Raw genomic sequence first — 17,472 nt, 5'->3', positions numbered from 1 at the left:
TGAAATGCATGCTTGAGAATCCACGCCTGACTGAGCGTGTTCCAGCCCCTTAGTCCTGAGGTAGAGACCAAGGTGAGCTGAGGGCATAGGGCCAGGAGGAGGGTGGGTGGGCGGGGAAGAGTTGGACTTGATTCCTGTCTCGGGTGTGTCTGGGTGAAATCTGCACATTCTCCCCGTGTCTGTTTCCTCCAGGTGTTCCGGTTTCCAGATGAGCAGGTTAGATGGATTGGCCGTGCTAAATTGCCCCTTAGTGTCCAAAGATGTGCAGGTTAGGTGGATTGGCCGTGCTAAATTGTGCCTTAGTGCCCTAAGATACGTGGGTTTGGTGAATTGGCCATGCTAAATGGCCTCTTCGCATCAGGGGATTCAGCAGAGTAAATACGTGGAGTCACGGGATAGGGCCTGGGCGGGATTATTGTTAGTGCAGGCTCGATGGACTGAGTGGCGTCCTTCTGCACTGTAAGGATTTGTGAGTAGCTTGCAGATGGGATGCTCATGGCATAATTATTGATTGTGGGTGTGCTATTTGACTGCAGGGGGCTGTGTACCACAGCCAAGTCTGAAATTTACCCATGTCACTGTCAGCAAGGGTCTGAGTGTGGAGAGCTGTGGGGCAGGGGGTGCTTTGGGGCGGGTGAGGGCTGGATCTGGGTGTTTTTATTTCTCTTCTCTTTCGCCCAGGAGCACTCCATTTAACGAACCCACCCGCGTGTCTTCTTCCAAAAGTGTACTTTGCGTTTGCAGATTCTGCGGAAGTACGTTTCAAATCAGGCGTTGCAGCAAGGGCAATAAAAATTATCAGTCCAGCAAGTTGCACTCTGAGGTGCCTCAATCTAATCGCACAATGTTATTTACTGGAGCTGTCCCAAGACGAGCAAACAGCCTGAGGGGTTTCTGTACCCTTACCAACTCTCTGGTGCACAGGAGCTGGCAAGGGGATGCTGGAGTGAACAGAAACTGGGTGATGGTGGGGGGGTTTGTGGGGGCAAAGGGGCAGCTGAACTGAGCAGAGGTGCTATTGCTTGGATTGACATTCTCTTCATTCCTTTCCTCCCGCCCTGTTGGGATCCTGCTCTGCTCCCCGCCCCCAAGGCCAGGAGGAGTTTCCAGCCTCCTGCCTACTTCAGCCCGGATCTGCGTTCATTCCTGGGCTGAGGCCTTGTGCGGTTGAACAGCTCCCCCTCCCCTCCAGCCCACAGCAACGGTTGCCACTGGTACAGTGGCAGGAGGGGTTGGTATTTGGGGAATTGATTTTGGGACTGATCCCTGCTCGGGGATGAGTTAGAGCATCAGGAATTCTCAGAAACGTGTCCGTTCCGACAGCTATACAAATAACAGCTGGAGCCTGACACGGCCACACCCTATTTATAGCCACCGTCCTCAGCCTGTGGAGGCTCTTGGGGTCCAGATTTGATGATCAGGTGGGCAAACTCAGTGAACCTTTCAGGGAAGTTTTTACACGGGGAGCTGGGTCAAAATGGCTGACTGCCATGCGTAAGATGGCCGACCGCCATGCGTAAAATGGCCAACTTGACGCCATGCAGTCCTAGGCCAGGAGCATCATTCTTGGTGCCATGTACAAAGCGCTGGAGCACACAGGACTCAGTCACGGAATAGAATCCCTACAGCTACAGCCCACCAAGTCTGCATCGATCACCATATCAAACAGGCCCAATTCCTGCAAACCCACTAATTTCCCTGGTATGAAGGGGCAATTTGGCATTGTCGATTTGATTTATTGTCACATGTATTGGGATACAGTGAAAAGTATTGTTTCTTGCGCATTATACAGAAAGCATACCATTCATAGAGTACATAAGGGCGAAGGATTTGATTTATTATTGTCACATGTATTGGGATACAGTGGAAAGTATTGTTTCTTGTGCGCTATACTGACACAGCATACCATCCATAGAGAAGGAAAGGAGTGGGTGCAGAATGTAGTGTTACAGTCGTAGCTAGGGTGTAGAGAAAGATCAACTTAATGCGAGGTAGGTCCATTCAAAAGTCTGACAGCATCAGGGAAGAAGCGATTCTTGAGTTGTTTGGTACATGACCTCAGACTTCTGTATCTTTTTCCCTTTGGAAGAAGAGAATGTCCGGGGTGTGTGGGATCCTTGATTATGCTGGCCTTTTTTCCCGAGGTAGCGGGAAGTGTAGACAGAGTCAGTGGATGGGAGGCTGGTTTGCATGATGGATTGGGCTACTTTCACGACCTTTTGTAGTTCCTTGTGGTCTTGGTCAGAGCAGGAGCCCATACCAAGCTGTGATACAACCAGAAAGAATGCTTTTTATGGGGCATCTGTAAAAGTTGGTGAGAGTCGTAGCTGACCTGCCAAATTTCCTTAGTCTTCTGAGAAAGTAGAGGTGTTGGTGGGCTTTCTTAACGATAGTGTCGGCGTGGGGGGACCAGGACAGGTGGTTGGTGATTTAGGCGCCTAAAAATCTGAAGCTCTCGACCGTTTCAACCAAACATGAACGTTTTTGGATGCGAGATGGTGGCACAGTGGTTAGCACTGCTGCCTGTCTGCTCCAGGGACCCAGGGCCAATTTCTGGCTTGGTCACTGTCTGTGTGGAGTTTGCACCTTCTCCCCATGTCTATATGGGTTTCCTCTTTGTGCTCCACTTTCCTCCCACAGTCCAAAGATGTGTCGGTTCGGTGGATTGGCCGTGCTAAATTGTCCCTTGTTCCAAAGATGTGCGGGTTAGATAGATTGGCCATGCTAAGTTGCCCCTTAGTGTTGGGGGATGAACTAGGGTAAACGTGTGGGTTTACAGGATATGTGGGATTTTTGTTAGTACAGACCCGATGGGCCGAATAACCTCATTCCACTATGTAGGGATTCTACGTTTTGTAGTAGTTGAACTTGTGGAGGCAGCTTACCCAAACGCACTGACTTTACTTACCCCACTGCAGCGCTGAGCTTCCTGGGATGGGGGAGTTGGATTTATCATCTGCCTTACTTTCTCTCTCTTTCTTCCCCCACCACTCCCCGCCTCCGCAGGCAATCCTACGGTCGAGCCCTCAGGAAAGGGTCTGGGACGTGCAGTGGCAGCATTTCAGCTGACATAGAGACAGCAACCAAGGGGGTGAGTCCTCCATCGCTCAGAGACTCGGATCCCATCTGGGGGGAGTGGGTGCAGGGGTTTTGCGTGAGGTACCTTCATTCATAGCACCGTGTGCTCATCCTTGGGGGGTGGGGGGGAGGCTGGGCATCTGTATAGCCCAGCAATAATGGTATGTTGGTAGGTTTGTGTGTTGGGGAAGGCTTGCTTGAAATTAGCACACCCGTCTGTGTTTTCCCCCGTTCCTGTTAAGGCCAAGCCGCAGTTTGACGCACTGCCAGGTATCTCTGTGGTTACGGAGCCTCCCTCCTCCCGGAAACCTTCACTCTTCGCCAATTCCCCTTCAAACAGAGGTCAGTGACCCACTCAGGGTTACAGTGACATTGGTGTGTGGAAACAGACACACGTGCCATGCTCGCAGACAAGACATGCACAGATACACAGCTCCCAAACACACTCTGTACAGACTTGTGCGTACATCACAGATACGTTACGGGCCGGAAGGAGGCCGTATGTCCCATCCTGCCTGCACTGGCTCTCCAAGGTGAGCATCGCAACTTAGTGCCCATTCCCCCTGCCTTTTCCCGCTAGCCCCCACCCCCGCCCTGTGCATTGTCAAATAATTGTCCAATTGCTTCCTGAAAGCCTCGCTTGAACCTGGCTCCACTGGCCCCCAACCACCCATTGGGTGAAAAGATTATTCCCTGCATTGCATCCGCTTTTTTTTTTCCAAATCACAAGCGTGTACGCATGCGTGAGTGCCCACCTGAGGAGGCATAGCTCCCCCTGCGCCTACCCTGGAGGTGTCGCCCACCACCCCCCTCCTTTCCCGCACGCTTGGGGGAGACACTTCACCATCTCCTGTGTCAAAGTTGTTCAACCTCTGATGCCGTTCTGGTGAATCCACGCCGCATCCCGTGCCAGTGGGAGAGTTTGATGGAGTTAAGGTAGTTAACATGCCACCCGGTCTGTCGTGTTCACCTCCCCACACACACACACACACACACACACACACACACACACACCAGCACCCGTTCGCCGCGAGCTGACATCTGCCTTGTTGCCACAGGGCTGCAGCGGTGGGGCAGTAGGCTGGTGCGACACAGAGACAAATGGAAAGAACTGAGAAGAGGTACCTCAACGTGGAGCGCGAGGATGAGATGGTGAGTTCAAGTAAAGTTCACTCATTAGTCAAGAGTACGATTTACATTAACGCTGCAATGAAGTTACTGTGAAGTTCCCCCAGTCGCCACACTCCGGCGCCTGTTCGGGTCACTACACCCTAACCATGACGTCTTTCAGACTGTGGGAGGAAACCCACGCAGACACATGAAGAATGTGCAGACTCGGCACAGACAGTAACCCGAGCCGGGAATCGAACCTGGTTCCCTGCCGCTGTGAGGCAACAACGCTAACCCACTGTTCCTCCGTGCCGCCCCAGTTGAGGGTTCTCCGTCTCGAGGTTGGCAAGAAGGGAGAGGATGTGATGAGAAAGTGGCTTAGCTGGGGAGGAAGTCACCAGTCAAGGTTGGGGGGTTGCTGCCTGCACTGGAGCGCGGGCTGCGGGGGGGGGGTCGCTGTCTGCACTGGAGTGCGGGCTTGGCGGGGGGGGTCGCTGTCTGCACTGGAGCGCGGGCTGGGGGGTCGCTGTCTGCACTGGAGCGCGGGCTGGGGGGGTGGTTGCTGTCTGCACTGGAGATTGCTTCACTGAGCTGAGGCTGGCTGAGGGAACACAGTGAAGGTGAGGGTTGGACACTTGCCTGGACTACTGTGGGTGGGGTCGCAGTGGGAGATGGCGAGGGTTGTGTGTGATCGAGAGGTGAGGGAATGGGTGGGAGATGGTGGCAGGGGGTAAGTTAGGGGGTGGGGTGAGGCAGTGGGAGATTCAATAGAAAATAGATGAGCGAATTGGTGGGGAAGGAGTTTGGGTGAGGGGAGTTGGGGTACGGTGGGAAAGGCCTGGGGACCTACGGCGGGGATGCGGACAGGGATGTAACAGGCAGGAGGGGGAGTTGGGGGGTGGGTTGGGCAGTTGTGGGGGGGGTGGAGTCGAGCAGGTTAGGCAGGAGAGGGGGGAGCCGGTGAGGAGGGGGAGTCGGACGGGAGGGAGGGAGGGGTGTGGGTGAGTGTGTGGTGAATTTATCGTCGAATCCCTACAGTGCAGAAAGAGGCCATTCAGCCCAACAGGCCGACACCGACCACAATCCCACCCAGGGCCTATTCCCGTAACCCCATACGTTTACCCTGCCAATCCCCCAAATACAAAGGGGCAATTTAGCGTCCAATCCACCCGACTGTGGGGAGGAAACCGAGACAGACATGGGGAAGAATGTGCTGACTCCACGCCAAGTGTCCCAAACCAGGAATCGAACCCGGGTCTCTGGCACTGTGAGGCAGGAGTGCAAACCACTGTGGGCTATGAGGGGGTGGGGGGGGGGAGGGGGCGGGGGCGGTGCATGTAATGGTCAGGCGCAATCCGGCCGGGGTCAGGTTCGCTCCTCTCTCTCTCTCTCACTCACTCTGTTCCATCTTCCCACAGGAAGTGGCTGGTTACCAGCCATGCTGGTGGAAGCTGGGCCTGGTGGGCGTGGGGACCCTGTGCAGCGGTGGCCTCCTCCTCCTCTTCCTCTACTGGATGCCGGAGTGGAGCGTCAAGTGCATGTGTAAGGAGGTCTCGCTGGAAGAGGCGACGGTGCTGCTACTTTGGACCACGGTGAGGACCCAGCGGGCGGTGGGGGGGTGGGGGGGGCACGTGGCTGAGGACGGAGAAAGATCCGGGGGGGGGGGGGGAGGCCGCGGGGGCTCTCCTTTCAGAGATGTTACCTCTGAAAGGAGATTGACATTTACCCCTCAATCCACGTCGTTAAAACATTACTTGGCCACTCTTGGAGCTTGCTACGAGTAAGTTGGCTGCCATGAAGGTTGGATTAGACTGCCACCTGTAGGCACTCAGCGGTATTACAGGTTGGGTGTAGAGCGCCCCCTAGAGCTGGCCAATGGTCATGTCTCCTCGTCAGTAGGTTGGCACCCAAGGGTGCAAGCACTGCCACCTCCTGTCCTGATATTGGGGTTTTGTAGCATTGGGGGGAGGCTGATTTTTTTTTTGGTAGGGAAAACAGGGCAGGGAAATATTGCGCCCGCTTTAGGAAGGATGTCAAGGAATTGCAGAGAAGGTGTGTACAAAGATTCCTGAGAATGCATTCAGGAACGGACATCTTCAGTAACATTGGGAGATTGGCCACGTTGATTTTCTTGGCCCACAGAAAACTGGGAGGAGATTTGATAGCAGTCAAAAATCATGGAATCTTGACAGTGGGGAAGAGGCCATTTGGTCCATCGAGTGTGCACCGACTGTGATTATTTTATCCAGGCCCTATCCCATAACCCCACACATTTCCCACGGCCAATCCACCTAACCTACACATCTCCCCGTGTCTGCATGTGTTTCCTCCGGGTGCTCCCGTTTCCTCCCACAGTCCAAAGATGTGCGGGTTAGGTTGATTGGCCGTGCAAAGTTGACCATAGATGCATAGGTTAGAGAGGATTAGTGGGTAAAATATGTAAGAATTGACGGTAGGGCCTGGGTGGGATTGTGGTCAGTGCAGACTCGATGGGCCGAAGGGCCTCTTTCTGTACTGTAGGGTTTCTATGATTCTATGATCTTGGGACACTAAAGGGCAATTTAGCATGGCCAATCCCCTAACCTGCACATCTTTGGACACTAATGGGCAATTTAGCATGGCCAATCCCCTAACCTGCACATCTTTGGACACTAATGGGCAATTTAGCATGGCCAATCCACCTAACCTGCACATCTTTGGACACGAATGGGCAATTTAGCATGGCCAATCCACCTAACCTGCACATCTTTGGACACGAACGGGCAATTTAGCATGGCCAATCCACCTAACCTGCACATCTTTGGACACTAAGGGGCCATTTAGCATGGCCAATCCACCTAACCTGCACATCTTTGGACACTAAGGGGCAATTTAGCATGGCCAATCCCCTAACCTGCACATCTTTGGACACTAAGGGGCAATTTAGCATGGCCAATCCACCTAACCTGCACATCTTTGGACACTAAGGGGCAATTTAGCATGGCCAGTCCACCCAACCTGCACGTGTCTGGACTGTGGAAGGAAACCCACGCAGTCATGGGGAGAACGTGCAGACTCTACACAGACAGTGACCCAAACCGGGATCGAACCCAGGTCCCTGGCGCTGTGAGGCAGCAGTTACAACCACTGTGCCACCATGTCACCTTCACGGGAGCCTGGTCAGACTCGGTGGGCAGAAATTGTTATTGGTCAGGTCAAGAGCGGGAGGTTGTCAATTTGACACAGCTGACACAATGGCGGCATGAGGGCAACCTTTCACACAGTGAAGGGTCAGTACTGCCTGAGTGTGCACTGGAGGCAGAGTCGATTGTGACCCTCCAAGGGCGGGTTCGTTAACTAACTGAAGGGTGAAAAATCACATGCGTACGGGAAAGAGTGGAAATAACTGAGGCACTCTTGCAGAGGGTTAGCACCCTCTGGCCAAATGGCCGCCTCCTGCCCTGCGAGCCTTCTGGCGATTTCTGTGACTGACGGGGAATTCTTTCAACCACCTGCAGGATGAGTTCCGCACTTGCTTCAGGGTCAGGGTACATTTCATGGAGGCTCCGGGCTATGAGCCCCTGGGCGCGCTGTTCCCCGGACGTCGTGAGGACCCCGCGTACACTGCGACCACCCTCATGATCGAGCAGTCGGAGTGCAAGAAGGATCTGCTGCCCGAGACTCCAGATGTGGAACAAGTTCAGGTCAATCTGCGGGGGGTTCTTTTTGTTTTCTGTCCCTTGTATGTTGTTACAAGACTGTGGAGAATGATTTGATTTATTATTGTCACATGTATTGGAATACAGTGAAAAGTATTGTTTCTTGCGCTATACAGACAAAGCATACCATTCATCGAGTACATAGGGGAGAAGGATTTGATTTGATTTATTGTTGTCACATGTATTGGGATACAGTGAAAGGTGTTGTTTCTTGAGCGCTATGCAGACAAAGCATACCGCTCATAGACAAGGAAAGGAGAGGGTGCAGAATGTAGTGTTACAGACATAGCTAGGATGGAGAGAAAGATCAACTTAATGCGAGGTAGGTCCATTCAAAAGTCTGACAGCAGCAGGGAAGAAGCTGTTCTTGAGTCGGTTGGTACATGACCTCAGACTTTTGTATCTTTTCCCTGACGGAAGTTGGAAAAGAGAATGTCCGGGGTGTGTGGGGTCCTTAATCATGCTGTCTGCTTTACCGAGGCAGCAGGAAGTGTAGACAGAGTCAATGGATGGGAGGCTGGTTTTCGTAAAGGGGCTGGGCAACATTCATGACCCTTCGTAGTTTCTTACGGTCTTGGGCGGAGCAGGAGCCCATACCAAGCTGTTGTGGTTAAAACTGTCGTTTCCCCCAAGTAGCCGGACGGAGTGGTTTAAGATGATTTATTACTGCAGTTATAGAACTCTGACTAAATCTCCAAGTAAAAAGTCTGACAACACCAGGTTTTAGTCCAACCGATTTATTTGATAGTAAACTCACAAGCTTTCGAGGGGACTCCCTCTTCGTCAGGTGAATGGAGAGTTCTGGCCTCGGACAGAGCATATAAAGCACAGACAGTTTCGAGATTACTGATTAGAGTGTGAATCTTTACACCTAACTTGCTGTTCAAGTCCTAAAGTGGCCGACAATGTGTGTAGAAGGAGCACTGATCACAGGTTAAAGAGATGTGTATTGTCTCCAGACAGCACAGTGAGTGAGGTTTTGCAAACCCAGGCAAGTCACGGGGGTTACAGATAGTGCAACATGAGCCCAAGATCCCTGTTGAGACCGTCCTCCTGTGTGTGGAACTTGGCTATCAGTCTCTGCTCAGCGACTCTGCGCTGTCGTGTGTCGTGAAGGCCGCCTTGGAGAACGCTTACCCGAATGCCCGTGACCACTGAAGTGTTCGCCAACAGGAAGGGAACAGTTTTGCCTGGTGATTGTCGAGCGATGTTCATTCATCCGTTGTTGTAGCGTCTGCATGGTCTCCCCAATGTACCATGCTTCGGGACATCCTTTCTTGCAACGTATCAGGTAGACAATGTTGGCTGAGTTGCAAGAGTGTTTACCGTGTACCTGGTGGATGGTATTCCCACGTGTGATGATGGTGTCCATGTCGATGATCCGGCATGTCTTGCAGAGGTTGCTGTGGCAAGGTTGTGTGGTATTGTGGTCACTGTTCTCCTGAAGACTGGGTAGTTTGCTGCGAACATAAGAACATAAGAAATAGGAGCAGGAGTAGGCCATCTAGCCCTTCGAGCCTGCCCCGCCAGTTCCACATTCCCGCCCTCTCCCCATAACCCTTAATCCCCTTGCCTATCAACCCGCGTCTTAAATATATTTAGCGAGGCAGCCTCCACCACTTCAATGGGCAGAGAACAATGGTCTGTTTGAGGTTGTGTGGTTGTCTGAAGGCAAGAAGTGGGGGTGTGGGGATGGCCCTGGCGAGATGTTCGCCTTCATCATTGACAGCCACTTTAGGACTTGAACAGCAGGTTAGGTGTAAAGATTCGCATTCTAATCAGTAATCTCTAAACTGTCTGTGCTTTATATGCTCTGTCCGAGGCCAGAACTCTCCATTCACCTGAAGAAGAGGGAATCCCCTCGAAAGCTAGCGAGTTTACTATCAAATAAATCGGTTGGACTAAAACCTGGTGTTGCCAGACGTTTTACTGTCGGGAGACACAATGAAAGTGAATGACTGGGCTAAGGTTAAGTTGTGACCTCCCCCTGTTGACCCTAATGTTTGTCTATTTCTCGTTACCAGGTTCGCTTTTTCGTCCACCAGAATGTGAAGTACGTGTGGAACCCGCAAGGTCAGGTGTTCTGCAGACTGGTCGCGCTGGAGGAAGGGATTCCGTGCTCTGTGCTCCACGCCCGTTATAGCAACGGGCTTCCGGCAACCAGCAAGGACTATCGGTACGGACTCAGTGTGCTGGGTCGGGGCACTCACTCAGGCAGGGGGCTCAGGACAGTGCGCTGGGCCAACGGTTGTGCATTAGCTGGCTTGTTCACTCTGCAACAGTGCCTATTTCCAAGGGTGCTTTACGGGAGGAAGATATCAGCTAAAATTACACAGCTAAGTCATATACAGGGCAATATTTGGACAGGTGTCCAGATGTTTGGTTGAGATCAGGTTACAAAGACCAGGGGCGGCACGGTGGCACAGTGGTTAGCACTGCCGCCTCACGATGCCAGGGACCCGGGTTCAATTCCCGGCTGTGTGGAGTTTGCATGTTCTCCCCCCCGTGTCTGTGTGCGTTTCCTCAGGGTGCTCCGGTTTTCTCCCACAGTCCAAAGATGTGCGGGTTAGGTGGATTGGCCATGCTAAATTGCTCCTTTAAAGTCAAGGAGATTAGTGGGATAAATATGTGGAATTATGGGGATATGACCTGGGTGAGATTGTTACTGATGCAGACTTGATGGGCTGAATGGCCTCCTGTATTGTGATGATTCTATAATTCTATGTACTTTCTATGACTGACTTAACAAAGAAAAGAGGGTGAAGTTTAAGTTGAGGTTGAGAATTCCACAGTTTCAGATCTCAGACTCTGAAGATCCAGGGCGGAGCTATAGCTATTGGGAAATGTGCTTTGATTTGATTTATTATTGTTATTGGGATACAGTGAAAAGTATTGTCTCTTGCGTGCTACACAGAGCATACTGTTCATAGAGTACATCGGGGAGAAGGATTTGATTTATTATTGTCACATGTATTGGGATACTGTGAAAACTATTGTTTCTTGCACACTATACAGACAAAGCATACCGTTCATAGAGTACGTAGGGGAGAAAGAAAGGAGAGAGTGCAGGATGTAGTGTTACAGTCATAGCGAGGGTGTAGAGAAAGATCAACTTAATGCGAGGTAGGTCCATTCAAAAGTCTGACAGCAGCAGGGAAGAAGCTGTTCTTGAGTCAGTCGGAATGTGACTTCAGACCTTTGTATCTTTTTCCTGATGGAAGAAGGTGGAAGAGAGAATATCTGGAGTGCGTGGGGTCCTTAATTATGCTGGCTGCTTTTCCCCGAGGCAGCGGGAAGTGTGGACAGAATCACTGGAGAAGTGCAGAGATCTGAGAAGGTTGTGCAGCTGAAGGAGTTGACAGAAGTAGGATGAGAGGGTGTATCTTGAGGGATTTGAAAGTCAAGTTTGGAAAAGGAAGCGATAGAATTGGGGCATTGCTTAACAGTGGAATCTGGTGTAGGCTGGCAAGTTTCCCCCCCACCAAGGCAATCTCTGAAGATTGGAGATGACTTCTACTCTAGCTCAGCGGGCTCTGACAAGGCTGTATCCCATCAGAAGACAGAGGAAAATGGATGCATATCCACATCAACCTTGCTGCTTTTATCAAATTATAACCCGGTTTGTCTCCAACCTCCTGACCATTTTCTCTCCCACCTCCTCTGCAGGAAACTCTTTTACGGAGAGAATCAGATTGACGTGAAAGTGCCTTCAATCCCTCGACTCCTGGTGAAGGAGGTAAGGCTCCCGGGTGACAGAACCTTGCCTCCCTGCGGTGTGGGGGGTGGGGAAGGGAGGGCAGCTGGGCCATGAGCCCGATATGGGAGGGGGAGTGAGACGCAATGTTTATTCAATGTTGTTGTTGATTCAGTGGATGGACCATATTGAGGGAGCTTTACTCTATTTAACCCCGTGCTGTACCTGTCCTGGGAGTGTTTGATGGGGACAGTGTTGAGGGAGCTTTACTCTGTATCTAACCCTGTGCTGTACCTGTCCTGGGAGTGTTTGATGGGGGACAGTGTAGAGGGAGCTTTACTCTGTATCTAACCCGTGCTGTACCTGTCCTGGGAATGTTTGATGGGGACACTGTTGAGGGAGCTTTACTCTGTATCTAACCCCGTGCTATACCTGTCCTAGGAGTGTTTAATGGGGGACAGTGTAGAGGGAGCTTTACTCTGTATCTAACCCAGTGCTGTACCTGTCCTGGGAGTGTTTAATGGGGGACAGTGTAGAGGGAGCTTTACTCTGTATCTAACCCCGTGCTGTCCCTGTCATGGGAATGTTTGATGGGGGACAGTGTAGAGGGAGCTTTACTCTGTATCTAACGCCGTGCTGTACCTGTCCTGGGAGTGTTTGATGGGGGACAGTGTAGAGGGAACTTTACTCTGTATCTAATCCCATGCTGTACCTGTCCTGGGAGTGTTTGATACAGGACAGTGTAGAGGGAGTTTTACTCTGTATCTAACCCCGTGCTGTACTCTCATTTTCTGTAGGTGCTGAACCCATTCTACATTTTCCAAGTCTTCAGTGTGATCCTCTGGTCCTTTGATGATTATTACCTGTACGCCTCTGCCATTGTCTTCATGTCTGTCGTCTCCATCTGCACCTCCCTGTACACTGTGAGAAAGGTAGGAGATCCCCCAATCCGTGCCCCATCGGCAGTAAAACTGGCCTAGCCGCCGTGTTAATCTTATCCTGCAACCTTTCTGTTTTGCCTCCTCAGCAATACGTCCTCCTGCACGACATGGTGGCAGCCCACAACGTGGTACGAGTGGAAGTTTACCGCAACAACAACGGTGAGTCAGCCTCTTGTACAGACTCTCTTTTTGTGTGTTTCTGTCTCTCTCTCTCTTTCTGTGTCTCTCTGTCTCTCGTGCTCTCTGCCTCTGTGGATCTCTCGCGCTCTCTGCCTCTCTCTGCGCCCTGCTCCTATTCCCCCTTCCCTGTTTCCTTGCGAGGTGGTGGGCATCTGGAATTTGCTGGCTGACTTGGTGTGAAGGCAGAGACCTTAAAGTTTTTAAGAAGTACCTGGATCTGCACCTTAAATGCTCTGAGGTGCAGGACTGTGGGCCGGGTGTTGGAAGGTGGGTTTAGGAAGGCCACCTGGGTGTCCGCATGGACAACATGCATGGCGACACAGTGTTTAGCACTGCTGCCTCAGGGCCAGGGACCTGTGTTCAATTCCCAGCTCGGGTCACTATCTGTGCGGAGTCTGCACGTTCTCCCCATGTCTGTGTGGGTTTCCTCCGGGTGTTCTGGTTTCCTCCCACAGTTGGAAAGGTGTGTAGGTTAGAAGGATTGGCCGTGCTAAATTGTCCCTTAGTGTCCAAAGATGTGTAGGTTAGAGGGATTGGCCGTGCTAAATTGCCCCTTAGTGTCAAGGACATTGATAGGGTAAATATATGGGGCTATGGGATCGGGACTTGTTGGGATTGTTCCTGCAGGCTTGAGCGCCCAATGTCCTCTTTCTGTACTGTTGGGATTCTATAAGATGGGCCGACTGGCATCCTCCTGCTCTGTAATTTCTGTATGCTGAGAGTGTGAAATGGTCACTAACTCCCCACTCTCTCTCTCTCTCCTTTCATGTTGAAGTGACCGAGGAGATCTTCTCCACCGACCTGGTACCGGGGGATGTCATCGTCATCCCCACCAATGGCATGATGATGCCTTGTGACGCCGTGTTGATCAGTGGGACGTGTGTCGTCAATGAGAGCTTGCTGACTGGTGAGGACTGACCGGGGTCACGGGGGTCGTTTTTGGCCGGGCGTTGGGCACTGTCTTGTGTGTTTGGGACAGAGTCCGTCGCGTTATTCCTCCTTGTGTCCGATCGCACGGTTTTTTAACCCTGATGCGGTAGACAAAGAACTGTGAGTCATCATCTTACTAATACACTAATGTTTAGGTGAAGAAGGCAAATGGCCCGCTGTAATGTGCACAGCAAGATCCCACCGTGTGATGGTGGGACTGATGTCTGAGGAGAGATTGACTAGGTTAGGATTGTTATTGCTGGAGTTCAGATGAATGGGGGAGGGCGGTGTCGGGTGGGTGGTGTGGGTGGGGATTCTCTTACAGACTTATAAAATTCTAACCAGACCAGAAAGAGTAGATGCAAAGCCATATGCAGCAGACCCAACCCGCACGCAACTGTGTTGGTGGTAGAGGGAGTGAATGTTTGCCGAATGGGTAGCATTTGAGTTTTGTCTCGAATTTCATTGTGCTTCTCCAGTTGTGTTGGAGCTGCGCTAATCCTTGCAGGTTAAGGGGAGCTGGAAGGTGCTGCCTGAAAGGGCAGTGGAAGCAGATTCAGAAGGAACTTTCAGAAAGGGAATTAGATAAAGGGGGAATCAGATACAGGGCGGCAGGGCAAGGAGGAGTTGTGACTAATTGTATAGCAAGAGCTGGCGTGGGGACGAGGGTCAGAATGGTCTCTGTCTGTGCTGTGCACTCCAATCTGATGGTGACTGCTGCCTTCAAGGGCGCACTCTTCTTGATCCATGAGTTGGCTTTTTTTAAATGCTGTCTCTCACTCCCCAGGAGAAAGTGTGCCTGTCCTTAAAACCAACCTGCCAGTCCCCGCCCGGAGCGCCAATGGGACGGTGCAGGAGGAGGAGGAGGTGTACAGCCCAGAGAGTCACAAGCGACACACGCTCTTCTGTGGCACGGCCATCATCCAGACGCGGTTTTACAGCGGCGAGCCGGTGAAGGCTGTCGTCATCCGTACAGGTAGGTGGAGTGAGGCATACCGTTCATAGAGTACATAAGGGAGAAAGATTTGATCTTTTATTATTGTCACATGTATTGGGATACAGTGAAAAGTATTGTTTCCAGCGCACTATGCAGACAAAGCATACTGTTCATAGAGTACATAGGGGAGAAGGAAAGGAGAGAGTGCAGAATGTAGTGTTACAGTCATAGCTAGGGTGTAGAGAAAGATCAACTTAATGTGAGGTAAGTCCATTCACAAGTCTGACAGCAGCAGGGAAGAAGCTGTTCTTGAGTCGGTTGGTACGTGACCTCAGACTTTTGTATTTTTTTCCCGACGGAAGAAGGTGGAAGAGATAATGTCTGGGGTGTGGGGGGTCCTTGATTATGCTGGCTGCTTTTCCCCAGGCAGCAGGAAGTGTGGACAGAGTCAATGGTTGGGAGGCTGGTTTGAGTAATGGATCGGGTATATCCATGACCTTTTGTTGTTTCTTGCCATCTTGGGCAGAGCAGAAGCCCATACCAAGGTGTGATACAACCAGAAAGGATGCTTTCTCTGATGTATCTGTAAAGTTGGTGAGAGTCGTAGCTGATAAGCCAAATTTCCTTAACCTTCTGAGATAGTAGAGGTGTTGGTGCATTTCTTAACTATAGTGTCTGCATGGGGAGGACCAGGACAGGTTGTTGGTGATCTGGTCACCAAAAAGCTTAAAACTCTCAACCCTTTCCACTTTGTCCTCGTTGATGTAGACAGGTAGGCTGGGGGTACAGGGTGGCGGAGGTGTAGTCTGAGCTTCATAAGCACTCGGAGCAGAAGTAGGCCCTCTGGCCCCTCTTTTCGTGAGCTGACCCTTTTGTGGACTCAGCTCCACTTAGCCACCTGCTCACCATAATCCTTCATTCCTTTACTGTTCAAAAATCTATCTATCCTTGCCTTAAAAACATTCAACGAGGTAGCCTCACTGGGCAGGGAATTCCACAGATTCACAACCCTTTGGGTGAAGAAGTTCCTCCTCAACTCGGTCCTAAATCTGCTCCCCCTTATTTTGAGGCCGCGCCCCCTATTTCTCATTTCACCCACCAGTGGAAACAACTTCCCTGCTTCTGTCTTATCTACTCCCTTCATAATGTTTCCATAAGATCTCCTCCTCATTCTTCTGCATTCCAATGAGTATATCCCTAGTCTACTCAGTCTCTCCTCACAAGCCAACTCCAGAATCAACCTAGTCAATCTCCTCTGTACCCCCTCCAGTGCCAGTATATCCTTTCACAAGTAAGGAGACCAAAACTGTACACAGTACTCCAGGTGTGGCCTCATCAGCACCTTATACAGCTGCAACATAACCTCACTGTTTTTAAACTCCATCCTTCTAGCAATGAAAGACAAAATTCCATTTGCCGTCTTACAATGACACAGTGGTTAGCACTGCTGCCTCACAGTTCCAGGGACCCGGGTTTGATTCCCGGCTTGGGTCTCTGTCTGTGTGGAGTCTGCACATTCTCTTTGTGTCTATGTGCGTTTCTTCAGGGTGCTCCGGTTTCCTCCCACAGTCCAAAGATGTGTGGGTTAGGTTGATTGGCCATGTTAAATTGCCCCTTAGTGTCCAAAGGTGTGTCGGTTCGATGAACTGGCCGTGCTAAATTGCCCCTTAGTGTCCAAAGATCTGTAGGTTAGGTGGATTTGCCATGCTAAATTGCCTGGTAGTGTCCAAGGACTCTGAGAGGGATTAGTGGGGTAAATGTGTGAGGTTGTGCGAATAGGGTCTGGGTGGGATTGTGGTTGTTGCAGACTCGATGGGCCGAATGGCCTCCTGCACTATAGGATTCTAGGATTCTTCTTTACCTGCCGCATCCGCAAACCAATGTTTTGTGATTAAAACCGCCTGCCTTGACCTGACTGATTTTTTTTTTCTGTTTTCCATTTCCCGCCCTCCCCAAAAGGCTTCTACACTTCGAAAGGGCAGCTGGTTTGCTCGATTCTTTATCCGAAGCCCACCGACTTCAAGCTGTACCGTGACGCCTACCGCTTCCTGCTGTGCCTGGTGTGCATCGCTGGCATCGGCATGGTCTACAGCATCATCAGCAGCACCCTGAAGGGGGTGAGTAAGAAATGGGGGTGGGGGGGGGGGGAGGGACAGTGGCTGGGTGGTGCGCGTGCATGCCTGCGTTTGGGGGAGGGGTTTGGGTTGGGGGTGGGGGGGAATCTCGCCAGTTCTGCAATTTCCCCCAAAGCCAGTTGTGTTCCTCTGACCTGTTGACCCATCAGCTCTGAGTTCCAGACATCTTGACGTTGGGGACTTGGTTCAGCTAGGACATTGGCTTTTGGGGTGGACTCAGCCTCCCTGCCCTGTTCCACCTGCATCAGAACCACGCATCAGCCGAGCTAGTGCGAGGGATGAGGCAACTTGTGATATGTGTTACCATTTGATTTTGAAGGACAAAAAAAATCAGGGAGGAGACTGTGTATAAAATAAATGAAGGTCTATAAAATAATGAGGGGCGCAGATCAGCTAGATAGTCAATATCTTTTCCCAAAGGTAGGGGAGTCTAAAACTAGAGGGCGTAGGTTTAAGGTGAGATGGGAGGGATACAAAACCAGAGGGATAATTTTTTCACACAGAGGATGGTGAGTGTCTGGAATGAGCTGCCAGAGGTAGTAGTAGAGGCGGGTACAATTTTGTCCTTTGAAAAGTGTTTGGACAGTTACATGGGTTCGATGGGTATAGAGGGATATGGGCCAAATGCAGGCAATTGGGACTAGTTTAAGCGTTACAAAGAAAGATGGCATGAACAAGTTGGGCCGAAGGGCCTGTTTATGACTCTATAAACATAGAATCCTGCAGTGCAGAAGGAGGATGTTCAGCCCGTTGAACCTGCACCAACAGC

The 17,472-nt window shown here is 51.2% G+C and overlaps 1 protein-coding gene across 2 annotated transcripts in view; it reads left to right on the top strand.

Moving 5' to 3' along the window:
* Positions 1 to 17,472, top strand: part of LOC145340042 (polyamine-transporting ATPase 13A3-like) — a 74,196-nt gene that overhangs the window by 15,893 nt on the left and 40,831 nt on the right. For both annotated transcript variants that reach the window (XM_080184463.1, XM_080184462.1), the window contains exons 2-12: positions 3,007 to 3,091; positions 4,137 to 4,230; positions 5,607 to 5,780; positions 7,686 to 7,871; positions 9,911 to 10,062; positions 11,553 to 11,622; positions 12,378 to 12,512; positions 12,608 to 12,680; positions 13,477 to 13,608; positions 14,419 to 14,607; positions 16,528 to 16,685. In XM_080184463.1, the coding sequence (XP_080040589.1) occupies positions 4,180 to 4,230; positions 5,607 to 5,780; positions 7,686 to 7,871; positions 9,911 to 10,062; positions 11,553 to 11,622; positions 12,378 to 12,512; positions 12,608 to 12,680; positions 13,477 to 13,608; positions 14,419 to 14,607; positions 16,528 to 16,685 (1,320 nt within the window). In that variant the 5' untranslated portion in view covers positions 3,007 to 3,091; positions 4,137 to 4,179. The remainder of the gene's footprint in view (positions 1 to 3,006; positions 3,092 to 4,136; positions 4,231 to 5,606; positions 5,781 to 7,685; positions 7,872 to 9,910; positions 10,063 to 11,552; positions 11,623 to 12,377; positions 12,513 to 12,607; positions 12,681 to 13,476; positions 13,609 to 14,418; positions 14,608 to 16,527; positions 16,686 to 17,472) is intronic.

Source organism: Carcharhinus amblyrhynchos, unplaced genomic scaffold (assembly GCF_965287045.1).
Source record: "Carcharhinus amblyrhynchos unplaced genomic scaffold, sCarAmb.v2.hapA scaffold_738, whole genome shotgun sequence".
Lineage (NCBI taxonomy): Eukaryota > Metazoa > Chordata > Chondrichthyes > Carcharhiniformes > Carcharhinidae > Carcharhinus > Carcharhinus amblyrhynchos.
Note: the sequence above shows the minus strand (reverse complement) of the source record. Positions and strands in the feature narration are given on the sequence as shown.